The 25,817-nt window shown below is 33.7% G+C and overlaps 1 protein-coding gene across 1 annotated transcript in view; it reads left to right on the forward strand.

Annotated features, from left to right (window-relative positions):
• The window catches only part of LOC145255677 (integrator complex subunit 2-like), a 90,190-nt gene that overhangs the window by 12,452 nt on the left and 51,921 nt on the right, over positions 1–25,817 (forward strand). Inside the window, exons 4-10 of the mRNA XM_080114244.1 lie at positions 4,258–4,371; positions 8,156–8,286; positions 11,614–11,823; positions 12,864–13,030; positions 18,750–18,875; positions 19,885–19,956; positions 25,257–25,368. Of these exons, the coding sequence (XP_079970370.1) occupies positions 4,258–4,371; positions 8,156–8,286; positions 11,614–11,823; positions 12,864–13,030; positions 18,750–18,875; positions 19,885–19,956; positions 25,257–25,368 (932 nt within the window). The remainder of the gene's footprint in view (positions 1–4,257; positions 4,372–8,155; positions 8,287–11,613; positions 11,824–12,863; positions 13,031–18,749; positions 18,876–19,884; positions 19,957–25,256; positions 25,369–25,817) is intronic.

The raw sequence follows: 25,817 nt of genomic DNA on the forward strand, positions 1-25,817 counted from the left end.
CTAACTGATCGTAGAATATATTAATAGTTTCCTGAGAGTTTGTCATAGTCGGAGCATATATAGCTATCAGGGTACACCAACGGTCTTCTGATAAATGTAGCCTGAGTGTCATCAGCCTGTCATTTATCGTATGGGGCACTTCTATCAGTTTCGTCACTAGCTCATTTTTGATGGTTAGTCCGACACCGGACTCGCTTCTCTCACTAAAGGCCTTGCCACTCCAGTAAATGGTGTAGCCGGACTCTCTAATGGAACCGCTCTCTTTGAACCTGACTTCACTCAGGGCAGCAATATCGATGTCATATTTTTCTAATTCGCACGGTATAATCGCACTTCTTCTTTCTGGTCTTGCCGAATCAGACCTGTCAAGCATCGTTCGTATGTTCCACAATGCAAACTTGAAGTTGGGTGTATTGTAGGCCTTATTATCCTGGGCGACGCCCTGTCAGTATGAACTCTTTTTCTGTTTTCGTTTCATGGTTTGTAAGGAATTTGCTGACAAGATAGTTTAAGGATGAAGTGGGTTTTGTCAGTTGCCATTTCACCCCTCTCCTCCAATGGGGTACGCCAGACTGGCAAGGATTGCCCAAGATGAGTCGGCAGCTCATTGGTCGCAGTGACTAGCCAGAATGAGTGTTATCAACTTTCTCAAACTGCCTTAACAGAGCGTCACAGTTTCTGGCTTTTATGTCTTGGTTGAGCTTCTCATACATCCCTGCACTGTTAGCCTGAAGTTCAGTTTCCAGTGGCGTCCGCCTGGAGGCCAGCACAGAGTCTTGACTGACAGCTACACTTCCGTACATCTGTCAAGCCCTTGGGTGATCGGTTCCGCAGTGGTGGTGGATGGCAGACCAAGAGATGCACTGGATCACGTTATGGAACCGATCGCGCACGTATATACACACACGCATATGTATATGCGTATACCCGTAATCACCTATATTCATAAACACACAGAAAAGCACATCCGTATCCATGTACCAACCAGCATACGCCTATATACAAATATATACATATACACATATACACATCTTAAAAGCCTCCATGAACCTGCATAGATGCACAGATGCACCTGTATATTTACAAACACTCACCCAACAACATATACATCCACAGATCCAGGGAAACTTCCTATTATAAACATTTAGTTATAAACAATCACACCACCCATGCAACCGGTGTTTATAGGCACACATACACACACACACACGCATGCCCACACCCACGCACACATATATATGCATGATGCGAGTTGGCCGTTGACCCCCCCCCCCCAAAAAAAAAGGAGAGTTCGTACGCCCTTTGAAAGGTCTTGTTTTTAATCCTTCTGGGAGACTAGCCATCCTCCTCACCAGACAGGCTGATGGGGAAACCGGTTTAGTCGCCGGTAACCCGACCATGCGACAGGTAGTACTAGGTTACATGGTACCAGTAGCATATGACATGACCTGATATATACATGACCTAATATATACTTGCAAAAATATGAAACAAAAAACTACGAAACCTTTGTATACCAATTTGAGCAAAATGTCAAATTGATTAGTCTGCAAATCAAAAAAAAAAAAAAAAAAAAGGAAACCTTGTAAAAAATAAATTGCATAATTTAATAGCATTTGGCTTAATCAAAACAAGTTGCCTAGCTGCACACATAGAAATCTCTCTCTCTCTTTCTCTCTCTCTAATATATATATATATATAGAGAGAGAGAGAGAGAGAAAGATTTGTATGAATGTAAGCTTTTGAAAAATAAAAACAATTAGATAAGTAATAGTGCAACTTACTGTTTGTTTATTAGTCTCTACAGCTCATGGTTGGTCATTTTAGAAGCATTTTCATTTATTTATATATATATATATATATATATATATATATATATATATATATATATATATATAATCTTTCTGTGAATTTGTAACTTTTGGATGAGCCTCCTTCAGCCAATAGAAATTCGGTTATGCATCATAGAAAAGAAGTTAAAAATAACATGTAACAGAAAAGCTGATCAAATCTTTCTCTTTTTTTTTTTTGAACCAAAAGATAGAGAATCATGCTTTTGGATAGCTGCTCCCTCCTCCCCATATGGGGGTGGGCTACGGTTATTATGTACATACTATTATATGTGTGTACTGGAAGGACAACTGCTACAGAAGAGAGAAACAAAACAGATATCACTATTTACTTAACAGCATCAAGCGTGTCAGTTAAATAAGATTTCAGTTGTGTGCCACAAGTCATCCAGATGTTGTATTATTGTTTGGAATCAAAGAATTGGTCCACTGTAATGGTATAGTAGTTTTATAACTGAATAATTTTTGTATAGTGTAAATGGCATTCTATTCTACAGTCATTAGTTTGGTATTTGGATGGAGATTAAACATTTTCACCACATATCCTCACTTTTCTTTGAAATTCAATTGGAGAGTAGAAATAGAACCTTGTGTTTACTTTTGGCAGCCTCGTGACTTTCGGTTTCTCTTATTTTATCCTTTAGTCCTCACATTCCATGAATGATGTTTCTGACAAAGGTGGACGAATTGCTATCTTCTGTCAAAATCCATCCATATAACACAAAATTAGCAGACAACGTGACAAAGACAAAATTACTAGCGGCTGGATTCTCCTCAAACGATTCACAACCAATTTTCCTCAACGGAGCAATTCTTGAAGAGGTCCAAAGTTTCAAATACCTGGGCTCTATTATCACCGCAACAGGCCAAGGTGAAGAGGATATTAACAACCGTATCAACAACGCCTGTGTCACCTTCTGCCGCCTTTGCACCCGACTCCGGCCCAGAAATGAAATCCGACTCGGTACAAAAATTCAAATATATTAAGCTCTTGTTTGCACCATTCTCCTATACGGATGCAAAACCTGGTCAGTACAAGTTTGTGACTTGCACAGACTGGAAGTTTCTAATCACCAATGTCTATACAGCATCCTTCGGGTTTGCTGGCACCAATTCATCCCAAACGCCGCCATCTGTTTGTGATACTGGATACCATCCCTCGAACAGACTCTCCTTTCGAGACGTCTCTGATGGTTGTGTCACACTCTGTGCCAGCAATCAGATGTCTTTATCCATGCAATCATCAATCCAGCTCCACTCCAGTGTTGGAAAAAACGACGCAATGGTCAGCTTAAAACCTGGCTTAGCATGGTGAGGCAAGATGCCAGTCTTATCCTGTGTTCTCACCTCCACGGATTGCTGGAATTATGAATGGTTGGACCTGATATTGACTGCAGTTTCAAACCAATATGCCTGGGCGATGTCTATACGAGATGCAAAGAATTCACTTGAAGGAGCCGACTCAACCAACCCATGGCGAATGCTGACACAACAACAATGACACTTATTGTTTGTTAGTTTTTGATCTTGAAGTGATATTTTTTTAAACTTCTTACATCAAGTGGTGTGGTACTATAAAGTGGACCTGAGTCACTAAGTGCTGGAGGGGGGGGGGGGCTGGCAATAGGCAAAGGAATAGGAAGTGTCTTACAATAAACAAAGAGATGGGAATCTGTAAATAATAAATCAATAAACAAATAATGAATCTGTAAGTATTTTTAAATCGAGCCTTTTTGATTTGACAATGACAACAGAAATCTACAGAACAGATAACACAGGGAAGGGCAGCTTCCAGTAGCCGGGGTGGGGGGACTTCAGATACCGATGCAGAGAAGACTAGTTAATAACTAGATGCCACTTGTGGTGGATGGGAACTGATAGCGACAATGGTTGGACAGTTTTTAGAGTTAACTGCGAAACAGAGATAGACGAATTGCAACTGATAGATGAACATAACATCGATAGAACAGGGAGAAGACACACCTTACTCTCTGTCAGTGAAGGAGAAATCCTTCACGACTGAGACAATTTTTATTTTTGTTCCTTTTCTCCACGTTAAAAAATGACTCTGGTGTCTAACTGTCCCGTGGGGAGGCATTGTAAATAGGGACACACACATTCACATGTCCAATCATCAGATTGGTGTCTGTGTTTTTCCTATTCTTTTACTTTGTGGACCCACGTGTGTTTCCATTGACAGTCGCCAGTGAGAAAATGATGACCCGGCCATAAGAAGAATAGTTGAACGAAAAATCCATGACACACGACGTTGGGGGTCGGCGATTTTTCAGGGGCCACACACAGTGAAACGATTTGCATAAAAAAATGCAAAATCTCTATTTTTCTATGATTTTCCTTTTTATTTATTTATTTATTTTTTTATTTTATTTATTTTTTTTTTTTTCAGAGTTGCCTTCTCTACTGCCAATAGTTTCTCTTGCCAATTCTTTGCTCAGTCTCAAAAATGGTTCCTGGCTTCTTTGCAGACTTGTGGCCAATTCCCCAGATTCTTTTCATGAAGGTAGGTATTCATTCTTTTTGTTTTATTGTTATTTTTAATTGCAAACTAGACTACCCGTGACCCGTTGGGTCAGTATGTTATATTAGCTATGGAATTAATGTATGAGTGTGACACTTGTGACGTAAAGAAAATAGTTTTTTGTGACATAACAGAAACATTTCTATCAAAGTATATTAAAATGAAAAAAGAATATAGATAGATTTCTATGAGCCGTTCTGTTTATAATTGTTTATTTTTGAAAATAAAAAAAAACTTAGCCATTGAATGGTTTGCCATACTTATTGGTAAATGTGCACTGAACAGATACCATGATACTTAAAGTTAAATTCAAATTTTGATAGATCTTTTAATTTAAACACAAAAAAAAACAATTGGGATGCTGAAAACGTACACAGTAAAACAATGTTTTATTGTCGCGTTGATTATTTATTTGTAACGCAAATTAAAAAAACATGTTTTTGGGGTTATTAATTTTTGTTGGTAGTGTAGAAGAAAATGTATGAATGTTTTTAAGAAAGGTGTATTAAAAAATGGAGAATAAATTTTAAGAAAATGAAAGCGGTGGGTACATCGCTGTTGTAAAATGCTCTTATGGTTATCAATGGGTTAAAGTAGATTTATTTGTAAGAAAATTGCGTTAAAATAACTTAAACGTAATACGGAAATGAATGCTGTAAAAAAAAATGCAGAAAGTATTAACAATTATTTATTTGGATAATTTAAATGCTAAAAAAGAACAATTGGGGACGCTAAAAACGTACACAGTAAAACAATATGTTTTATTGTCGCATTGATTATTTATTTGTAAATATGTTTTTTTTTTTAATTTGCATTACAAATAAATAATCAACGTGACAATAAAACGTATTGTTTTACTGTGTACATTTTCAGCGTCCCAATTTTTTTTTTTTTGCGTTTAAATTATTATACAAATAAACAATTGTTAATACTTTCTGCTTTTTTTATTTTTACATCGTTCATTTCCGAATTACGTTATGGGTTTATGTTTATGTACACATGCACAACCGGAAGTCGTAAACCGGATGTTGGGTTACAACGCCCGTTACAAGGTCATTTGAGTTTTATAATTATATAGATTAAAACTTTAACTATAAATTTAATGCTATTTTTAATTGTAGATTAAAATTTAATTGTAAAATTAATGCTATTTTTAATTGTAGATTAAAATTTACTTGTAAATTTAATGCTCTTTTTAATTCTATTATTAATTATCTAGCAGAACTCAAGGAAATTCCACAGTAGTTGAAAATTTTTAAAACGCATTATAAATGAAATGAATAAAAAATAAAACAAAACAAATAACAACAATTTTAAAACAATTTTTTAGGAAATTATTTTTTTAACTTTTAAAGGTGAAAAGAATTGATTTAAAAAATTTAGATTTTTTTCAAGGGTGTGATAGTTGGTTGTTTTTGTTTTACGGCATATCAACCTTTTTCAGGTTATTTAATGCCGAATCCAAAGAATTTAAAGAAAAAATTTTTAATAGAATATATTTGTTGTTTTCAAGTCGGTTTCTATTTAACCCATAGTTGGGACCCTAACAGGTACTACCACTCTGGGTCAGAGTGGACCTAGGAGCAATGGCAATTAAAGGGTAGCTCCACACTCCCCAAAGCCCGCAAGCTGGAGCCTCACCATTGGATATAGTTTAAGGTCATATCCAGGACCATTTTTTTTTCAATGGAAATACAACACACAACACAGTTTTGTTTTGTTTCTATTTTTCTGAATAATTTTTTTATATAAATTATAAAAGAATGTATATCAATTCACTTGCACAATGTAAAAAAAATTTTTTTTTTAATCATAAAAATTTCTTTGTTTATTCTTTTTAATTTTTATTTATTTTTATTTATTTAGTTATATTTATTACTTATATTTATTTAGTTTTATTTTTATTTATTTGACTTATTTATTTCATTTATTTTATTTATTTTATTTATTTATCCATTTTGTTTAATTACCTGAAAGTGGATTTAATTTGGAAAGTATTATTCAAATTCCTGAAATGATTATTGTAACATATCCTGCTGGCAGTGCTTTGTAAAAATATTTTTCTCATAGTAGCCGGCAACTTGGTTATAACTGTAAAGTGCATTCAGTGATGAAGCCCCAATTTGAGAACTTGGCAGAATGTGGAATTAACACTTAGTAACCATATCTCCTTGATTTGTGGTGACCAGGAATTGTATAGGGTGACTCCTAAAAATGCCACCCAATCCTTTCTGTAATTGAGTCTTATTTGGTACAAATAGACTTTAGTCTCGTCCTAATTAATTAAAAATAGTCTCACGTTACGGGCAATTCCACACTTCTTACACACTGATAGATATGGACAGTGACAGATAGAAAGAAAGATAGACAGATAACTTTGTTAGCTGTTTTATACTCTTTAAATGATACCTTCTATTTAAAACCTAGATTGTTTATGAAGAAACCGAAATGCATTCTAATGCATTTAATTAATGAATTACATTATTTTATCTATGCTATGATGCAGACTGATGCCCAAAAATGCCATCTATAGAATCATTGATAAAATTCTCAATTCTTTCTGTAATGGTTTATAGAAAGAATTGAGAATTTTATCAACGATTCTATAGATAAACTAATCCATATGTAGAATATGATATTCATATTCACATATGATCTATATGTAAAATATGAATAAAGTATCAATGGTTTGTCTGGAAGTGTCTACCTGAATGGTGTCTGGAAGTGTCTACCTGAATGGTGCCTGGAAGTGTCTACCTGAATGGTGTCTGGAAATGTCTACCTGAATGGTGTCTGGAAGTGTCTACCGGAATGGTGTCTGGAAGTGTCTACCGGAATGGTGTCTGGAAGTGTCCACCGGAATGGCGTCTGGAAGCGTCCGCCTGAATGGCGTCTGGAAGCGTCTGCCTGAACGGCGTCTGGAAGCGTCTGCCTGAACGGCGTCTGGAAACGTCTGCCTGAACGGCGTCTGGAAACGTCTGCCTGAACGGCGTCTGGAAGCATCTGTCTGAACGCCGTCTGAAAGCGTCTGCCTGAATGGTGTCTGGAAGTGTCCATCTGGATTAATGAAAACGAGTTACCTTGATACGTAGAGAGAGAGATGAACGAACATAAGTTTTTGAAAAATAAAAACAATTAAATAAATAATAATCCAACTTACTGCTTTGTTTAATTGTCTCTAGAGCTTGTAGTTGGTTATTTAAGAAGCATTTTCATTCATATATATATATATATATATATATATATATATATATATATATATATATATATTTGTTTTATTTTTTTTTGTGGATTGTTAATGAGCCTTTTTCAATCAAGTGAAATTAGATTAAGTAAAAATGTGGAAATTTCTATTAGAAGTTAAATGTTTAGAATTAGGGTTACGTTTTAGGCTATTGCATTCTAGAAAAGAAGTTATAAATAGAATGTTTACACGTAATCTGATCAAATCTTTCTCTTTTTTTCTAAACAAAGAGATAGAAAGAGAGTCACGCTTTTAGACATCTATTAGCTTTTCTTGTGACTGTCAACAGTCATTAAAATGTAAGAAACTATAAACTAGAAGGCGGCTGTATTTTTTCTATTAGCAAATATGTCTATCTTGTTTTTGTTTTTTCCTTTTTTTTGTTGCATTGATAAGTATAACAGAATGATTAGAAAATATATATAATAATATTTATTCTATGATTAAAAATAAGCAAATCACATATTTTTTTTTATGTTTTCTTCTGACATGTCACATTTTCTTCTTTTTTTTTTTTGGTAGTCTGTCAGCATCTCGTATCAAAAGGTGAAAAGCAAGATGAAGACTCTCTTGGGGGTCAGCGACGAATGGAGATGCTACAGATGCTCTGTGCCATGAACCCCACAGAGACATTAACTGTTCGTTCATTATGTGTAAGTAACATTCTGGAATGTTTAATGCCTTCGAATCCCATCCGCAATGTAATCCTCCCACCACATGACCTCTGACTTTCACTCTGACACTATTATTATTAACCATGAGCAAAGTGTTATTATGTGGTACAATGATAAAGAGCTATTTTCGGGGAGCTTCAGTGCCGCACATATAAAAACGTTGTGCCTACCTTAAGCATAATTTAAATTGTCTTATGGAAAACATAGATATTTCAATCAGTAGTTTGATTCAGTTTGACAGATGTTTATAAAACCTTAGCCATGCAATTTAATTTTATATGTGACACTAATACATTTATTTTTAACTTGAGTTGCAAATTTGAACAGGACAGAAAAAACAGCATTATTTTCCTACTTATCTCTATCTTTACCTATATATAAAAGGCACTTTGTTTGTGTGAGTTAGTTCCTTATGAACTCGGAAATAGTTGTGTCGATTTGCTATTTTCTTTTTTTTTTCTATTTTTAAATTTCACATAAATGTATTTTATGCGTTTGGTAGTGTTCTTAGATAGGTTTTGTATCGAAATGCCCTGATGACTATCAAAACTCGATAATCAAAAAAATATGATCAAAGAAAGAACACTCCAATTTTGACCAAAGTGAACACCTTTATACAGCCTAACATCACAAGTGCATCTTAGAAGTTTTATCACCACACAGCCAGTAAAGCCAGGCATATAAAATCAATAGTAGGTGCTTTGATAAGACAGGGGCGCGTTCGAAAGGAATGTTTCTGTTCAGAGCATAATCAAACTATGACACTTAATTTATGCATTTTAAACTTTAATTGAAACCATTATATAAAAGCAATTTTAAAAAATGAACAATAGGTTCTCTACAGTGCAATGTATTTTGGACTAAGTCCCTGTGGAGAGGCATGTGAAGCTCCCTCCTGGTGCATCACAATGGGTCCCCAACTAAAGCAGGCGATCAATTGATTTGATTGAAAAATTGGCAATTTCTTTGATTTCGATGACAATACTTAACACAGACAAAGTGCCTTTTATATATAGATAGAGATAAGTAGGAAAATAATGTTGTTTTTTTCTGTCCTGTTCAAGTACGTCCAAGGATGGAGTACTGTTGCCACATCTGGGCAGGAGCTGCTAGAAAGATCTTATCCTTCCTTGACAGAGTTCAAAATAGACTTCGTAGCCTAGTGGGGGTGCCCTTTTCTCTTCCCTGCAACTATTTTCCCACAGAAGACATATTGCGAGTCTGTCTCTGCTTTATCGTTATTTTCATGGCAAGTGCTCGTCTGAGCTCCAATCTATAGTCCCCTCTCGCCAAACTTTCACGAGAAACACTCGTCTAGCTGAAAACACTATCAATAATTTCCCCCCCACTCTTTATCTGTGCTTAAACCTAAATGTAGATTCTATGAACAAAGCTTCTTTCTTAGAACTGCACAACTGTAGAACTCTCTTCCATTTGGCTGCTTTCCGGCTGACTATAATATGGTTGTCTTCAAGTCCAACGTAAACAAGTTCTTGAAGAGCCTTCCCCTTAAGTAATCCAATTTACTAAATTTCCACTAACAATTATTACATCATTGTGTCATTGACCATTGTACACTTATTAATCCTGATCCTCAAATGGCCTATACACATAAAACACCTGATTGCTCTCTCTCTCTCTCTCTCTCTCTCTCTCTCTCTCTCTCTCTCCAGTGAAAAGAGAAAGATTTCCATTTACCACATTTGACGGGTGGGTTATAGTCATCTAATGTACTTCCTTATTTCTGGCATCGTGCTGCCAGAAGCAGTGACAAGGCAAATCAGTTTCTCCCCTTTTTTTTCTCTCATGCCTATATCTCCTATATATTTTTTTTATATCTCCTATATATTTTTTTTATATCTCCTATATATTTTTTTTATATCTCCTATATATTTTTTTTATATCTCCTATATATTTTTTTTATATCTCCTATATATTTTTTTATATCTCCTATATATTTTTTATATCTCCTATATATTTTTTATATCTCCTATATATTTTTTATATCTCCTATATATTTTTTTTATATCTCCTATATATTTTTTTTATATCTCCTATATATTTTTTATATCTCCTATATATTTTTTTTTATATCTTCTATATATTTTTTTATATCTCCTATATATTTTTTATATCTCCTATATATTATTTTTATATCTCCTATATATTATTTTTATATCTCCTATATATTTTTTTATATCTCCTATATATTTTTTTTATATCTTCTATATATTTTTTTTATATCTCCTATATATTTTTTTATATCTCCTATATATTTTTTTATATCTCCTATATATTTTTTTTATATCTTCTATATATTTTTTTTATATCTCCTATATATTTTTTTATATCTCCTATATATATTTTTTATATCTCCTATATATTTTTTATATCTCCTATATATTTTTTTCTCTCTCCTATATATTTTTTTCTCTCTCCTATATATTTTTTTATATCTCCTATATATTTTTTTCTCTCATGCCTATATCTCTTATATATTTTTTCTCTCTCCTATATATTTTTTTATATCTCCTATATATTATTTTTATATCTCCTATATATTTTTTTATATCTCCTATATATTTTTTTTATATCTTCTATATATTTTTTTTATATCTCCTATATATTTTTTTATATCTCCTATATATTTTTTTTATATCTCCTATATATTTTTTTATATCTCCTATATATATTTTTTTATATCTCCTATATATTTTTTTTTATATCTCCTATATATTTTTTTTATATCATGCCTATGTCTCCCCTTTCTTATTATGTTTTTCCGATCTTTCTCTTTTATTTAATAATCATTAAAATTCAAGTAAAAGACATTTATTTTTAAAATTTAAAAAAACTTTTATTTCATTTTATTTTTTCATAAATATGTATTTTTTTTTTAATTTCAAATAAAATAAAAAGATTTATTGCTCAATTTTGTTATTAAAAGTGCAAATAAAGAAAGATTGTGTTATTTTTATTTGTATAATTTTGTTAATTTTTTATTGCATGCTTTTCAATAATGTCCTTTTCTTAAAAATGCAAATGAAATTACAACCCATAGATCAGCTCATAAGTGTATGTTTACCTTTGTGAAAATACATGCATATATTACATATTTTTTACGGTAATCTGAAAGATAATTAAAAAACAACAACTCTACAGTTAAATATTTATAGATTTTTAGAAGAATAAGGATTGGACATTTAACACGCACTCTGTAATTGTATCGGAATCAGGGAAAAATATTGGAATCGTCTCATCACTAATATATATAATATAATTGCATTTTCATTTTCTGTTTATTAGGTCCAACATTGCACGATGCCTGGTTTGACAATTTGCTTAACATTATTCATGGCTCAAAACAAGTGCAGATTTGGAACAGACGATGAAGATATGGAGACTAATGCTGTCAATAACAAGAGTGACCTTTTGGCTTTTATTACAGGATTACTTCTTGGGACGGACCAGAATGTCCGGACCTGGTTCTCACAGTTCATCAAAACTGGACAAAAAGTAAGATTTACTTGCTGTGAATTTTAATGGTTTGTTGATGTGAATTTTAATGGTTTGTTGATGTGAATTTTAATGCTTTGTTGATGTGAATTTTAATGCTTTGTTAATGTGAATTCTCTCCTATGGATTTTTCCGAAAGTAAAAATTTAATGAGATTAAAATATTAGAATGACATTTTCTTCATGTTTCGCAATTTTTTTTTTAGATGAGGATTGATTATTTTAATTATTTGCATTTACTCTTCTCATCTTGGGCGTTATTCTCACAACTTCTCAGCCAATGTAAACTCTGACCTTTTTTAGGGGTTTTGTCGACATGAACCCATGTTTAATGAAAACATCAAAATGACATTTTCTTCTTTTTTTTTTCAAAGATAAACAAATCATCATCATCAGAATTACCATCATTATCATCATCCATTTTACATGCAGACCTGTGTTTTTATTTTCCCTCTTTCTCTCAATTTTTTTTCTTATCAGTTCCTCCCATGGTTTTCTTGTGCTTCCCTTATCAACTGACCCTGCTATCTCAACTGTTCTACATCTTGAAACCTAGCCAATGAGGGTTGAATACATGTGTTGCATGGAGAGATACAATAAATATGTAATGCTAGTCTTAAAGAGAGGCTTGGTCTGATGACCCCTGAAAAAGATTAAATCTGCACAGTATAGGGAGATTCGTGTAAAGCAGGAGACTCTGATAGTATGGCCACATTGAAAAAATGGATAAGAGTATTTGAGTTAGCAGATGTAGATATTCAGTTCACAGGGGAAGGCTAACGAAAACATGAGAGGAAGTGATACAGAAGGACTTAAAAGAAAGAGGGATAAATAAAGACCTGGCCAAAGATAGGTTACTTTGAAAGTTAATTTCTTTAAAATTATCCAGTATGTGTCAGTGTGTAAAATAGATATTAAACTAAATATCATGATGATTGAAATTCGTTGGTATATTTTGTTTAGATTTGATGTATTCGATTTGTTATTTTCTAGGTGAGACTTTTATCTTAAACTCTTTTTTTTTTTCGAATGTTTCTCCAGAGAAAGAAAGGCAAAGCATTGTTGTTGACTTCGCTTCGACAAACTCTTTTGGATGAACTCGTTGATGTTGTTCCCAATGCAAATGAATCCATCTCAGAAGACCAGATTATTAATGCCAGCTCTTTTGTCAGACTTTATTGTGCTCTGAAAGGGATGGCCGCTTTCAAGTAAGTCTATTATCCGCCTACATTTTCTTTTGAAAATTCCTAGTGCAACCTGATCAGGCTCCCTGATTGATGTTTTTTTTTCTTTCCTTTCTGCAAAACTCTATCATGTTCTGCAGTCAAAAATAAAAACAATAATTTTTCCCTACAAGACAATCAAACCAAATATTATGAATAAATATTTAAAGAGATAAAGAACTTGAAGCATAAAAAATTTTTCCAAAATAACTGGATTCAACATTAAATTATGCAAAAACAGTTGAGATTAGTGATCAGACGATTCCAAAAAATTTTCTGATTCCGATACAGTTACCGATTCTGTTTTAAATTCTTGATTCCGATACAATTACCAATTCTGATTCTTTTAAAATCACTAAATATTTATTTACAGAGTTGTTTTTCTTTAGATTACCGTAAAAACCCACATGATATAATTTTGTCAACGGCAAAATATACTTATATCGGTGATTTATATATTTTAATTTTGTTTGTAGTTTAAAACTGACACACATTTACCATTTCATCTTTGGAAAATTAAATTTTAAACAAAAACAAACCAAACAATTACAAGAATCATATTTGGCAGTTGGAGATAGGAACAATTTTCTGCAGTACCAATTCCGATACCATAAAAAGGTCCGATTTTCCTGATTTCCAATTCTGATTCCGATTAATTGTCCCAATACTAGTTGATATACCGTAAAACAGAAAAACCAAACCAAATTATTTGGAAATGGTGAAGTTGTTATCCGCATGGATTATTGAGAAATTGTGTTTGTTTCATGATATTATTGGTGCACAGGGTTGAGGAGGTACCAGTGTGATTGCAAGAATTAGGAGTGAATAGAGCATGTTCATTGGGAACTGCTCTCATTACTAACCAGCAGAGTGTTATCGCTGTTGGTCAAGGGAAGAGTCTATCAAGCATGTTTATGCAGTGTGATGATGTATAGAAAGTGAAACCTGGCCAATGAGAGTTGAGGACATGCATTGCATGGAAAAAATATAATGGATGCGTAATCTTAAAGACAGGCTTAATTCTGATGATGTCAGAGGAAAATTAAATTTTGACATGGGAGGTGTGTGTTGAAGAGTAAACTATGATTTAATGGCCATGTTGAAAGCGGGAATTGCAATTCTTTGGGTTTTTAGATGTAGAACAGTTGAAATAGCAGGTTCAGTTCACAAGGGAAGGCTAAGAAAAGGATGAGAGGAAGTGATAAGAATGCACCTGAGGGAAAGAGGGATAAATAAAGACATGACCAGAGATAGGTTAGTTTGGAAGTCAATTTCTTAAAGCTGCTCAACACATGCCAGCATGTAAAATTATTATTAAACGACGACTTTGTGTGCCATGTGATAAAAAAACCATGCGTGCTCCGCCACTCAACAACTTTGCCATGGTCTTCTTCTTCGTCTTCTTCTAGCCATGTCATCATCTCTTACATTGGCGGTTGCCGAGGGGATGCATATACATGTATAAAAAGAATAGAATAAAGCAAAATGCAATTAGCACAAACTCTGACACATTTTACAAATATCACTTACACTCTGGGTGTGTATGTAACACCATTGACCCTCTAAACGCTAGTGATGGAATGACTACAATATTTTTCACGGTTCCAATACAATTACTGATTCTGATTCCTTATAAATCTCTAAATATATTACTATAGAATTGTTATTTCCCCCGATTTCCGTAAAAAAAAAAAAAACACATGTTAAATATGCAGATATTTTCCTAAACGTAAAATTACACTTGTGGAGGATGATCTATCGATTTAAGCTTTACTTGTATTTAAATGTCAATAAATATTTATTATTTTATCATTATTACCAGCAGTGGAAGATGATGCTTTTAACAAAATTAAATGAAGGCAATCAAAAGAATCGTTTTGGCATCGGAAAATAGGCACCAATTTTTCCGATTCCGATGTCAATTCTGATACCCCCAAATGTTCCGATTCCGATTAACTGTCCCAACACTATTACACGCTAAGATCCACATTTATATCTACTGTCGACAATGTGTTTGTCTGTTATGTCAGCTCATATTGATCTCCTAAAGCACGATCTGCATTTGACTGTGTCCCACTTGCAACTGACCTTCACTGTAACTGTTGTCAACCGTCGCAAACCCAAGATTGTCCACAAACCATCCCCACTGTCTTAAGCTCATAGCCACTCCTCAAAAGCTGCCCATAGGCTAACTCTAAATGTATCTTCATTTATTGTTCAGTTCTTTTGTTCCAATCACTGCCACACCTTGATAAACAATTTTATTCAGCTTCCTTTTGTGTTTCTTTTGTGAACAACTTCCTACACCTTTGTTCTGCCGACAAACCTATTCTTTTTTGTTGTATTTTTTTTTCCTCTTTTTTACTTCTCAACACTTGGGGGAATGTGAATAGTATTACATCATGTTTGAGCTTTATCAGGACTATTGCATCAGGTTTGTTTTCACTCATACTCTTGATAAAATATGAATCCATCTGTCTTTTCTCCAGCTATGAGTAAAATACTAGAGTAGACTGGGCTCTCTATCAAGCTTTGGTGTGGTAATTATAAAATGAAAACTCTGAAATGACACTAACTTCGTATTATTTGGATTCTTTGAACTACTGTGTCATGGGTCCTTGCCGTCCATGGAAGGACCCATGGTGCGGTGGTTAGAGTACTCGGAAAATTCAGTTGTAAAAGTAACCTTCTCCTAAAGGTTGAAGGTTCAATCCTCAATGTGGCTGACTGAAAAAATACAATTACGAATTTATTAGTACCTCTACTCAGTCATGGTTGACGGAACAAAAGCATGCTGTCCGTGTAAGTAAATAAAGGTTTCCAGTCGAAATTCCATGCAGATTCCTAAGTTCAGCAGAAAGATTCCCGAGTTCAACAAGATACCCTTGAAGAAGGTCGAAGGTTACATAGACCGAAACATTGTGAAAATAACACTCAAGATGAGAGCAGTAATCCGAAGAATCCATATAATACAATCCTCGTCTTAAAAATTCAGAAACGTGGCAGCAGCTTGCTAACCTGCATTGCTTGAGCATAGCAAGTATGGACAAACTTTTGAATCGATAAATACAGAAGGGGGTTCCTTTTGGAGTTGCAAGAAAATAAAGCAACAGAGCAGACAGTTTAAGATAAAAACACAAATTGAGTGTCTCAACTCAAAACCATGTATCGGAAAAACTTAATAAAAGTTGATTATTTGAAAGTAATAGATTATAGACTTTGTAAAATGCGATTGTTTAGGGATTCTTTTTGTATGATGTCAATTAGCAGACAATGGGCAACTGATACAAACTGGTAATCAAATGATTGGATGAGTCGGTGTCACAAATTATAATCTATAATATAAATCTCACCTGTCTGTTTAAATGTATGTATGTTTGTATGTCTGCCTAAAACTTTCACAAGATCAGTATTGTTTTGAAGCTCGACCCTTCAGACGACAAATATCGAAAAATTGGCTAAAGACAATAATTCTTTCACCCTCAATTGGGCACTTTTCTACAGGGAGGGGTCTTTTTTTTGCCGATATTTTGGAAAGTCATCCCCTCTTTTCAATTGACTAGCCTTAATTTAAACCTTTGCCACTTCCAGTTTGGCAATGGGCGGAACAGCAAAGACATCACCTTTTTTTGACATTCTTTTCTTCCTTGGCGGTACGGGTTCAAGCCTGCTTGCTACCCCTTTTTTTTGGAGCTCAACACACACCTCCAAACACCCGGGCAACGCCGGACAGCCAGGTTAGTGTAAACTAAACCGAGGTTAAGATCAATAGTCGACTGACAATTGGATCCAAGAAAACTGCTCCATAAACTGCTGTGTATCCTCCTTCCTTACTAAGCCACACTCGTTCATCGCAACCAACAATGAAGTTTTATAATTATGCTTTCGTACATCAGTGTCTGTTGTTATTCAGAAATAGATATGGGATGTGAGTGTTAACGACAAGCTTAGATCTCAAAAGAAGATTAAATCTGGACAGTATAGTGATATGTGCGCAACACATGAGACTTTGTTGGTATGGTCACATTAAAAAATGGATGAGAGTTGTTCGGTTAGTAAATGTAGAACAGTTGGGGTAGCAGAGTCAGTTGACAAGGGAAACATGTGGGGAAGTAATGAGGATTTGAAAGAAAAAGGGATGAATAAAGACATGACCAGAAAAAATTAGTTTGGAATAGATTTTCAAAAGCCATCCAACACATGCCAGCATGTAAAACAAATGTTGAATCGAATATGATGATGATGATGATGATTTCGAAACCCACAACAGCAAAAGACCCAAAGGGGAATTATAGTTCCATAATCTATAGTATAGTGCATTAGTTTAATTTTTTGAATGTGCAAGTTGATAATTGCAGTTCGTCCCATCATAATGCAAAGTAAATAAAATGGAGCCTTTTTTTCTTTTCTTTCTCCTTTTTTGTTTTCTTTTTTCTTTTCTTTTTTATTCAAGATTCTCACTTGGTTTAAAAACAAATGTGGGTGCTTGTTTACAATGGTAATCTTTTAAACCAACGCATTTCAGACGTTTCATGGCGATATTAGTATAATTTTCTAAAAACTACAAAAAAAAAAAAAAAATGATTCAGTAGAAAAATAATTACAAGTAAAAAGCAAATTTATCAAATTATCGAATTTTATCGTGTTTTAATGCAGAAGAATTGTGTGACCAATTCAGTAGGACAAACAAGGGAGATAATCTTTGACTTAAGAGTTTGCCATCTTTAAACATGTTATCTGGGAATGTAATTGTGACTGATCTTTTTATTTAAAATCCTTCTAGTGCATCATCTACAGAATCATTTTTCATAATTTTGGAATTGGTTCAGTTGTTTTACGGCATATCCACCCTTTTCGGGTTAATTAATGCCGAGTCCAGTTATTTTGGAAACAGCATCCATGTCGCATCCAGTTATTTTGTAGAAGGTTTTATTCTTCAAGCTCTTTGTATCTTCAATCACTAGTTTGTAGTGTTTGGTTTGGTTGTTTTATAGTAGATTTTATTTTGTTCCCTTCCTTGCAGAACATGAATGAGTTTTGCAATGGGAGAGAGAAAAAGGGTTACAGTATTAATGTTTGGTACATTTTAAGTTAGGAAACCAGTCAGAAAGGGGAAATGAGAAGAAGGAAAAGGGGAGTAGGAAGGTAGGTTGTTGTTTTTGGTTTTGCAGAACATAATTAAGTTTTGCAAAAAGTAGGAGAAAAACAAAAAGCGTCAATGTTACATGCATTTCGTTTTAAGAAGCCAGTATCTTCAGACAGCCTGATCTGGTAGCACCAGATAATTTTTTTAATTAATACTAATTTTGCCATAAGATGTAATAATGTTTTCACTTGAAATGCGTTGGATTAAAAGATCCCCAATGTATACAAGCATTCATATATGAAACGCATGTAATATTTTTTTTTTTTTTCATATTTTTTTTTTTGTCATAAGTGTATAATACCAAGACCCCCTCCCTTCCTGTACCTAAAAAATAATTTTTTCAGCCCAAATTTTACTGCATCCATGCACTTAAATGGTTATAAATGTTTATTTGTTTTTCTCAATATGTTTGTCAATGTATTTGGAATGACATCATTCTCAGCATTATCGTTTATTTCCCCCAATTTTTATGGCCTTGTGCCACATTTGAATGTTGTTACTAGTTAAAAAAAAAAATAATAATAATTGAAGACCATTTATTGGAATTATTTTTCCTAGATTCACCGAAATGGAGATGAAAGTTTTACTGAACTTGATTACCTCTCATTCGCCACTGACAGCAGCAGGGGCTCGATTTGTTTCACTCGGACTCTGCCTCCTCATCTCATGTCCTTATCTCATGCCGTAAGTTGTCTTTTTTTTTGTTTGTTTGTTTTCTGCATAAAGAAAATCAATTACAGCTTCTCGTTTTACTTTCTTTTTCCTTCCTTTTTCTTTTTCCTTTCTCCCCCCCCCCCTCCCAATAAAAACATTTTTTAACTGTTATATATAAAAGCACAGCCCTTGTACAAAATTTTCTTCATTTGAAGAGCTTTTGTCTTTTTCGAGAGAGAGAGTCAAGGGACATAATTTTAAAATTACATGTAAAGTTCTCTCCCTTGGATATAAGTTTGTGGTTCTTTGTTATTGTAGCTAAATTCGATAATTAAAATAGTGAATTTTAAGTGAAACTAATGGTATCTACTGAATTGTCATGTTATAGTAATGAAAATATCCAAAAATTATGTAAAATGGTGAGATAGAAAATTAATTATTAATGAAAAATTTTCAAAGACAATTAGCGAAAATTAAATTTTGCTAATTGGCTAAAGGTTTTCAGTTTTCAGAAAAAATTAACTTCCCGTTTGTTACAATTCAAGTTCTCTGTTTCTTTTTTGCAAAACTCAAATTTCTGCTAATTGTCTTCAAAATTGTTTTCATTAATAATTAATTTTATACCTTATTGGCTTTTGTAAATTTTTGGATATGTTAATTACTGTGACATGACAATTCAATAGATACGATTGGTTTTACTTGAAATTCAATATTTCAATTTTCAAATTTTGCAACAATAAAAAAAAAAAAAAAAAGAACCAAGCTTGCTTCATTTTTTAGAGAGAAAGAAGGTTTTTTAACAAGAAATATAAAAAAAAAAAAGAACCAAGCTTGCTTCATTTTTTAGAGAGAAAGAAGGCTTTTTAACAAGAAATATAAAAAAAATAGTAAAGGAATTGAGTCTTGATTTCTTTAAAACTGAACTAGGCATTTGATTTTTTTTTTTAGTTGATTCTTCATCTTGGAAGTGAAGACTTTGGAGTAAGCAATTTTTTAAGGGGTTTTATAGTAAAATTTTGTTTCAATTTTCTTCTCTTAGCTCTTCTGAACATGAACGTCAAGTGGTCGAATGGATTCGATGGCTTATGCAAGTAGGCGACTCTTTTGACAAGTGAGTAAGATTTGAATTTTGCTTTTTCATTTTTTATTTTTGGTCATAAGCCTTTCTTAAAAGTTTGATTGTGAAACAAACGTTACGCTAATTTTTTTTGTATATTTTCTATAAAGTCTTTTGTAAAGTCTTTTATAAAGTTTTTATTATAGTCTTTTTCTATTTTATAGTCTTTTATAGTTTTTCTATTTTATAAAGCCTTTTATAAAGTCTATTGAGCTGAGGTGTTGCCAGGGTGACGTCTGCCTCAGAAAGGTTGGCTTTAGCAGTGCTTTGCAGGCCTCCTGTTTTATTTTGTCCACTTAAAATATTGTTGAGATAAATTATATAAAGTCATTTTAACAGTAATATCAGGGCTAAATTTTAGATCTTATCAGTCCGACTACATAACATCAAATTTGATAATCATCTTTTGTTCTTGTTATCTCTTAACATGAAGTGACTTCATGCCTTGTTTGATGCAATTTTTGTGCACATATATATATATATATATATAGTAACTGGATTCTGTCTCCATTTCTTAATGAGAAAGTCATCTTTTTCATTAGAGAGCCATGAATTTAACAACTGTCCTGTTTTTTAATTGCCAAAACAGCTGCTGATCCTTATTTTATATTTAATAATTTGATTTTTTTTTTCCATTGTATAGTTTAATCCCATTTTGTAATTGTAGATTTTCTATAACAAAGTTAGTTTATGTAAGTCTGCAGTATTTTGAATTTAGTAGGAATTTAAATTTGCATTTTTTTTTTTTAGTATTTTTCTAAAAAATGCTCAGTTTCTCATAAATATGCATGTTTCATTGAAGAGCAAGGACAATTCCTGTTTGTTTCTCTTGCAATCCATTTTTTTCTTTTTTGCGGGCTAATGTTCGAACAATCTGTTCGAGTGTAAAAAGAAATTTACCGAAGTCACAGACGTTTTCGACTTCCAGGTCATCCTCAGGCGAGTGATGAATGAATTTAGGAATATACTAATTAAAAACAACACCATTTTAGCCATCTCACACTGTGATCTGCACCTCCCAATCATTGAATCTCTACTAACCCATATGAAAAACACGACCATCAATCAGGCTCAATATGAAGGGGAAGTGCTCTTAATGATTTTAAACAATTTTAATCGTCTTTTCAATAAATTCACTAACACAATTTTTAATTCATCATTTGCCTGAGGACAACTTACGGAGGTCAAAAACGTTCGCAACTATGGCAAATTTTTTTTACACTTGAACAGAACGTTCGAACATTAGTTTGCGAAAAAGAAAAAATGGAATGCAAGAAAAACGAACAGTTACTGCTCTTCAATGAAACTTGCATTAGAGAAAAAATGCTGCCCAAGTATACTAATATATCTATCTATATATATAAAAGGCAAAATGTGTGTGACCATTTCGTGTATGTTTCGCAAAGGCTTTTTTCGCACACGGTCCCGGGGGTAATATCTAGGATTTGGGAACGCGTGGAGCGTCTAGATTTATTTACGTCGATTTTTACAAAATTATTGCTATTTCAGCCCGTCTTGTGTTCATTCAGCTTTTTCGTATAAAAAGTGAAACTAATTCAAAGCTAAGCGCCACTGTTCCCAGCAATCGCACCGGGAAACGTCCAGAAGCAATCAGCTTTGATCAATGTGGGGCCAAACTCCATATATCAAACAATTGCTATTCAATCTGGACAATGGGGAGTTGGTTTCCCCCTCCCCAACATCTTGAGGAAAAAACCAGTCAAAGTTGGGTAAACAAACCCAAAAGCTACCCCGCAGCAAAGTTAAGTCCGCTACTTCTATGACCTCATTAATGAGGTCAAATAGAAGCAGTAGAGTTAACTTTTATTGCGGCCACATGTCAATTCTGTTTTTATTACTTAAATTCAAACGTCTTTCCATTAGTATGTCGCGTTGGCCCAGTGGTTAACGTTGCACAATTTTTTTCACATTTTAATTACCAACTTTGCCTCAAGGGTTCAGGTTCGATCCTCATACTCACCTACCAAAACTTTTTTGTTTTAATTTTAAACCCTCCCCCCCCCCCCCCCCGGAGTTTTGATTTACCCAAAACAATACACACCTCCAAACACCTGGGCAATGCCGGGTACCCCTTGCTAGTATATATATATATATATATATATATATATATATATATGACTACTTCATTTAATCACATAAATAAATATATGAAAATATAATTTATGCGTAAACTTTCAGTATTTACTTCAACAGTGCTCAATACATAGGTAGAGCTAGCTAGTAAGTTATTAAAATATATATGGCAATTAAGCTACACAGAATATTCTGTGTTTCATTCTCATGAGAATTCGTCAGGCTTATGCAAACAATAATGGTTACTACGTGCTTTTATATACGCACATGCTATTGAATTTGTAGTTAGCCAATCAGCTTCCTAGTTTCCACCGTGCCCATCCTAATCAGCCAATGGGCGTGCACTTTCAGAACAAAAGTACAGTTGACCTTAGGTTCACCCCTTCCTTTGTGTGTGTTTTTCATAGGAAGAGTAGATATTTAAGTAAGCTGACCTATTTTCAACCTAGGTGTAGTTAGATATTTTTAAAAAAAATAAATAAAAATAACGACATAATGTACATTTATTTTATTTTTTATTTTATTTATTTATTTTCTATTGTCATTGTCAATTTAAAATTATTTTGTAAAGCTATCCTAGCGTAAAGTTTATCCTGTGCACACAGTTGTTCACTATTTCTCTCCTACAGTTTAATAGATGTTTGGATTCTTTAAAGTATAGGATAGCAAATTTTTCATTCAGGCATAATCTACATGGATCGTCTAGGTCCCTACATGTGCTTGCTTGTTTTACTATTTTCCATTCAACTATCAGCGAATGTCCACTTTCTTTGAGTTCCCAATATTATATATATGCAAATTTTCAGACTTCATTCTGGTGTGAGCATTCTTGCGGGAGGGACCATGTGAAGGTTGCCAGCATCTCTAAGTTAAAGTGATACTATGGAATAGACTGTGCTCAAACTTGGCATATCCATGTCGTGTGTCATTTCCATTGCTATCAACTTAAATACTGTTATTATAATAGGCAGTATAAAGATTTGAAATGGTTCAAATAGTTTCAAATTTATGATGTAAAAAAGTTTTACATTTTTATTTTTAATATAACTTTAATTATTTTACTTTTTCGTGATTGGATTAGAAAAAGTGATAATAAAAACATTAAATGCGTTATTCATATTTTTTGGATTCTCCAGACTACAATAACATTCTTCAGGTGTATCTTGCTGAACTCTGGAATGAAAAGATCACTTATAAATTGTGATATTCTTTTGAAGGTTGAAGGTTCAATTCTACATTTGCGTGACCGAAAAAATACAAATGTGGATTACTTTGGACTTCTATCCAATCATGGCTGACAGAACAAGAGTATGCTACCCCACCCCCCATGAAGTAAATAAAGGGTTCCGTTCGAAAGTCTATCCTTCAGGTGTATCTTGTCTAACTCTGGGTATTTTCATATTATTTGGATTCATTAGACTATTGTTCTCATCTTTAGTGTAATTTTCACATCGTTTCGGTCGATATAACCTCCGACCCTCTTCAGGTGTATCTTGTTGCACTCGGGAATGTTTCTGTCAAACTCAGGAATTTGGACAGAATTTCAAGCGGAATCCTTTATTTATTTTACGGGGGTTAACTGGATAGAGGTCCCAAGTAATTTGCAATTGTATTTTTCAGTCGCACAACCTTCAACCTTCAGAAGAATATCACTTTTCTCGATTGATTTTTCCAAGTACTCTAATCACTGCACGATGGGTTCTTGCAACAGAACATTCCCGAGTTTAACAAGATACACCTGAAAAAGGTCGGAGGTTACATTGACCGAAACAATGTGAAAATAACACTCAAGATGAGAACAGTAGTCCAAAGAATCTAAATAATACGAATAGCCAATCTATATCTAAAAAATTCAGAAGCGTCATATGTGGGTATCTTTCTGTCAAACTCGGGAATCTGCATGGAATTTTAAATAAAACCCTTTATTTAATTCACACCATGCTCTCATTCCATCAGCCATGGCCAGATAGAAGTCCTAAGCAATTCGTAATTGCACCCGCACTGAGGATTAAACCTTTCAACCTTCAGAAGAGTTATGATTTACATCTGAATTTTACCAAGTACTTTATCCATTATGCTACGGGGTCCTTGCAGAAAATAACACTCAAGATGAGAACAGTAGTTAGAATAATTCAAATAGTATGTATTACTTTAAATATTTTACATTATTTTTATTTATTTTTTTTTTTTTTTTTACATCAGATTAAAAAGGTGATAAAAGGCTAAATGTATCAGTATGTTGGAAAAAAAAAATTTCATTAAAAAAGTAGGGGGTAGGACGGAGCGGCCTGCCCGGTTGTAAAATAGGCTTAAATATATTTTACTTTATGCAGGGCCAATTCTCCATTGAATATTACATTGTACCATATATATATTACTGATTTCAAAAGTTAAAAAAATTATTACTAGGGTGCCATCAGCTAGAATCGAAACCAAAACATTTAGCATTCCAGCCGCATTCCCTGCTGTTTGAGCTATTTACAAATAGATAAGAAAGATTTAAAATTAAATCACTTCAAGCTATGAATGAATTTGCGCATGCGCAAAAGTAATAGAAACATGTCGGTAAGTTTAAATGAACATGTCACATTTCAACTTGCCGACATATTTTTGTACGCGTTAATCATCCGTCCAAACAAAGATTTTACTCTTTATAAACCATCCTTGGTGTCCATCCATCCAGCGTGCCCAAAACCGAGATTGAACTCATTACAAGAGTTTGTAGTGTAATTCAAATCTTGTCGGTAGCTGAATACTTAATGCTTCGTCAGGGCTATAAGTGATATTTTTTTATCGTAACACCATCACTAGATTGGGTGCCTACCACGGCTTAAGAAAGGCCCATCTACCCGTGAGAGAAGGAGAGACCACACCAGTTTCTCAATCTGGTATTTTAACTGACAGTACATACAGCGCCTCGCCTTCTCAAATGGTCACCCATCTGGTATTGGCCAGGCTCAATGTTGCTTAACTTCAGTGATCTGGCAAGAACCCGTGTGTCAACGTGATTGTGCCATATTGGTATATGATTAGTGTTTCCTGTTAATTTCAGTGTTGTGTGACCAGTAGTTTGAAGGTTTATTGGTTAAATATTTTCACACACACATGCATACCATTTTATTTATATAGATAAAGAAAAAAATTGTCTCTTTGGTTTTTCTTGTTCTTTCTTTATTCACGTTTGTTTTCTCCTTTTGCAGAGAAGCTGGTAGTACTTCATTTGGTGAACTTCTCTTCCTTATCGCGATTCATTTCCATAGCAACCAGACGTATGCGATTGCTGACCTTGTGTGTGCAACTCTCGGAATGAAGGTAAACAAACAATGACCTGTATGTATAGCCAGGAAAAAAGAATTGCACTAATTCACGTGTGATAACGTTCAAATAATAGACGAAGAGCTACACAAGACAATGAGCTCAAAGAATCAGCATATGCAAAGGCACCCTCATATGTAGGTCAAGCATTTTAATATCTGCTGCAATGATTGGTTCTTCCTTTTGTGTCACGCTTTCATTGGTAGTGAACATGAGGGCCTTTTGACTTGTAATTTTTTTTTTTTTTACTAAGTCACCGCTTGTTGGATAGGCGACAGGCAACGCCGGAAAATATTGAATGGTGTGCACAGACATGCAAATTCAGGATCTGGGCAAAGCCAGATGTTAAAACTGATTGCTGATGTAATTCAATTAAAACAAAGGAATCAATCGATATTCTTGATGGAGAGTTCGAATGTGCTGGAAAATGACTGAAAATGGAAACA

The sequence above is a fragment of the Euprymna scolopes genome, chromosome 31, assembly GCF_053919585.1.
Source record: "Euprymna scolopes isolate OS-2025 chromosome 31, ASM5391958v1, whole genome shotgun sequence".
NCBI classification, from domain to species: domain Eukaryota; kingdom Metazoa; phylum Mollusca; class Cephalopoda; order Sepiida; family Sepiolidae; genus Euprymna; species Euprymna scolopes.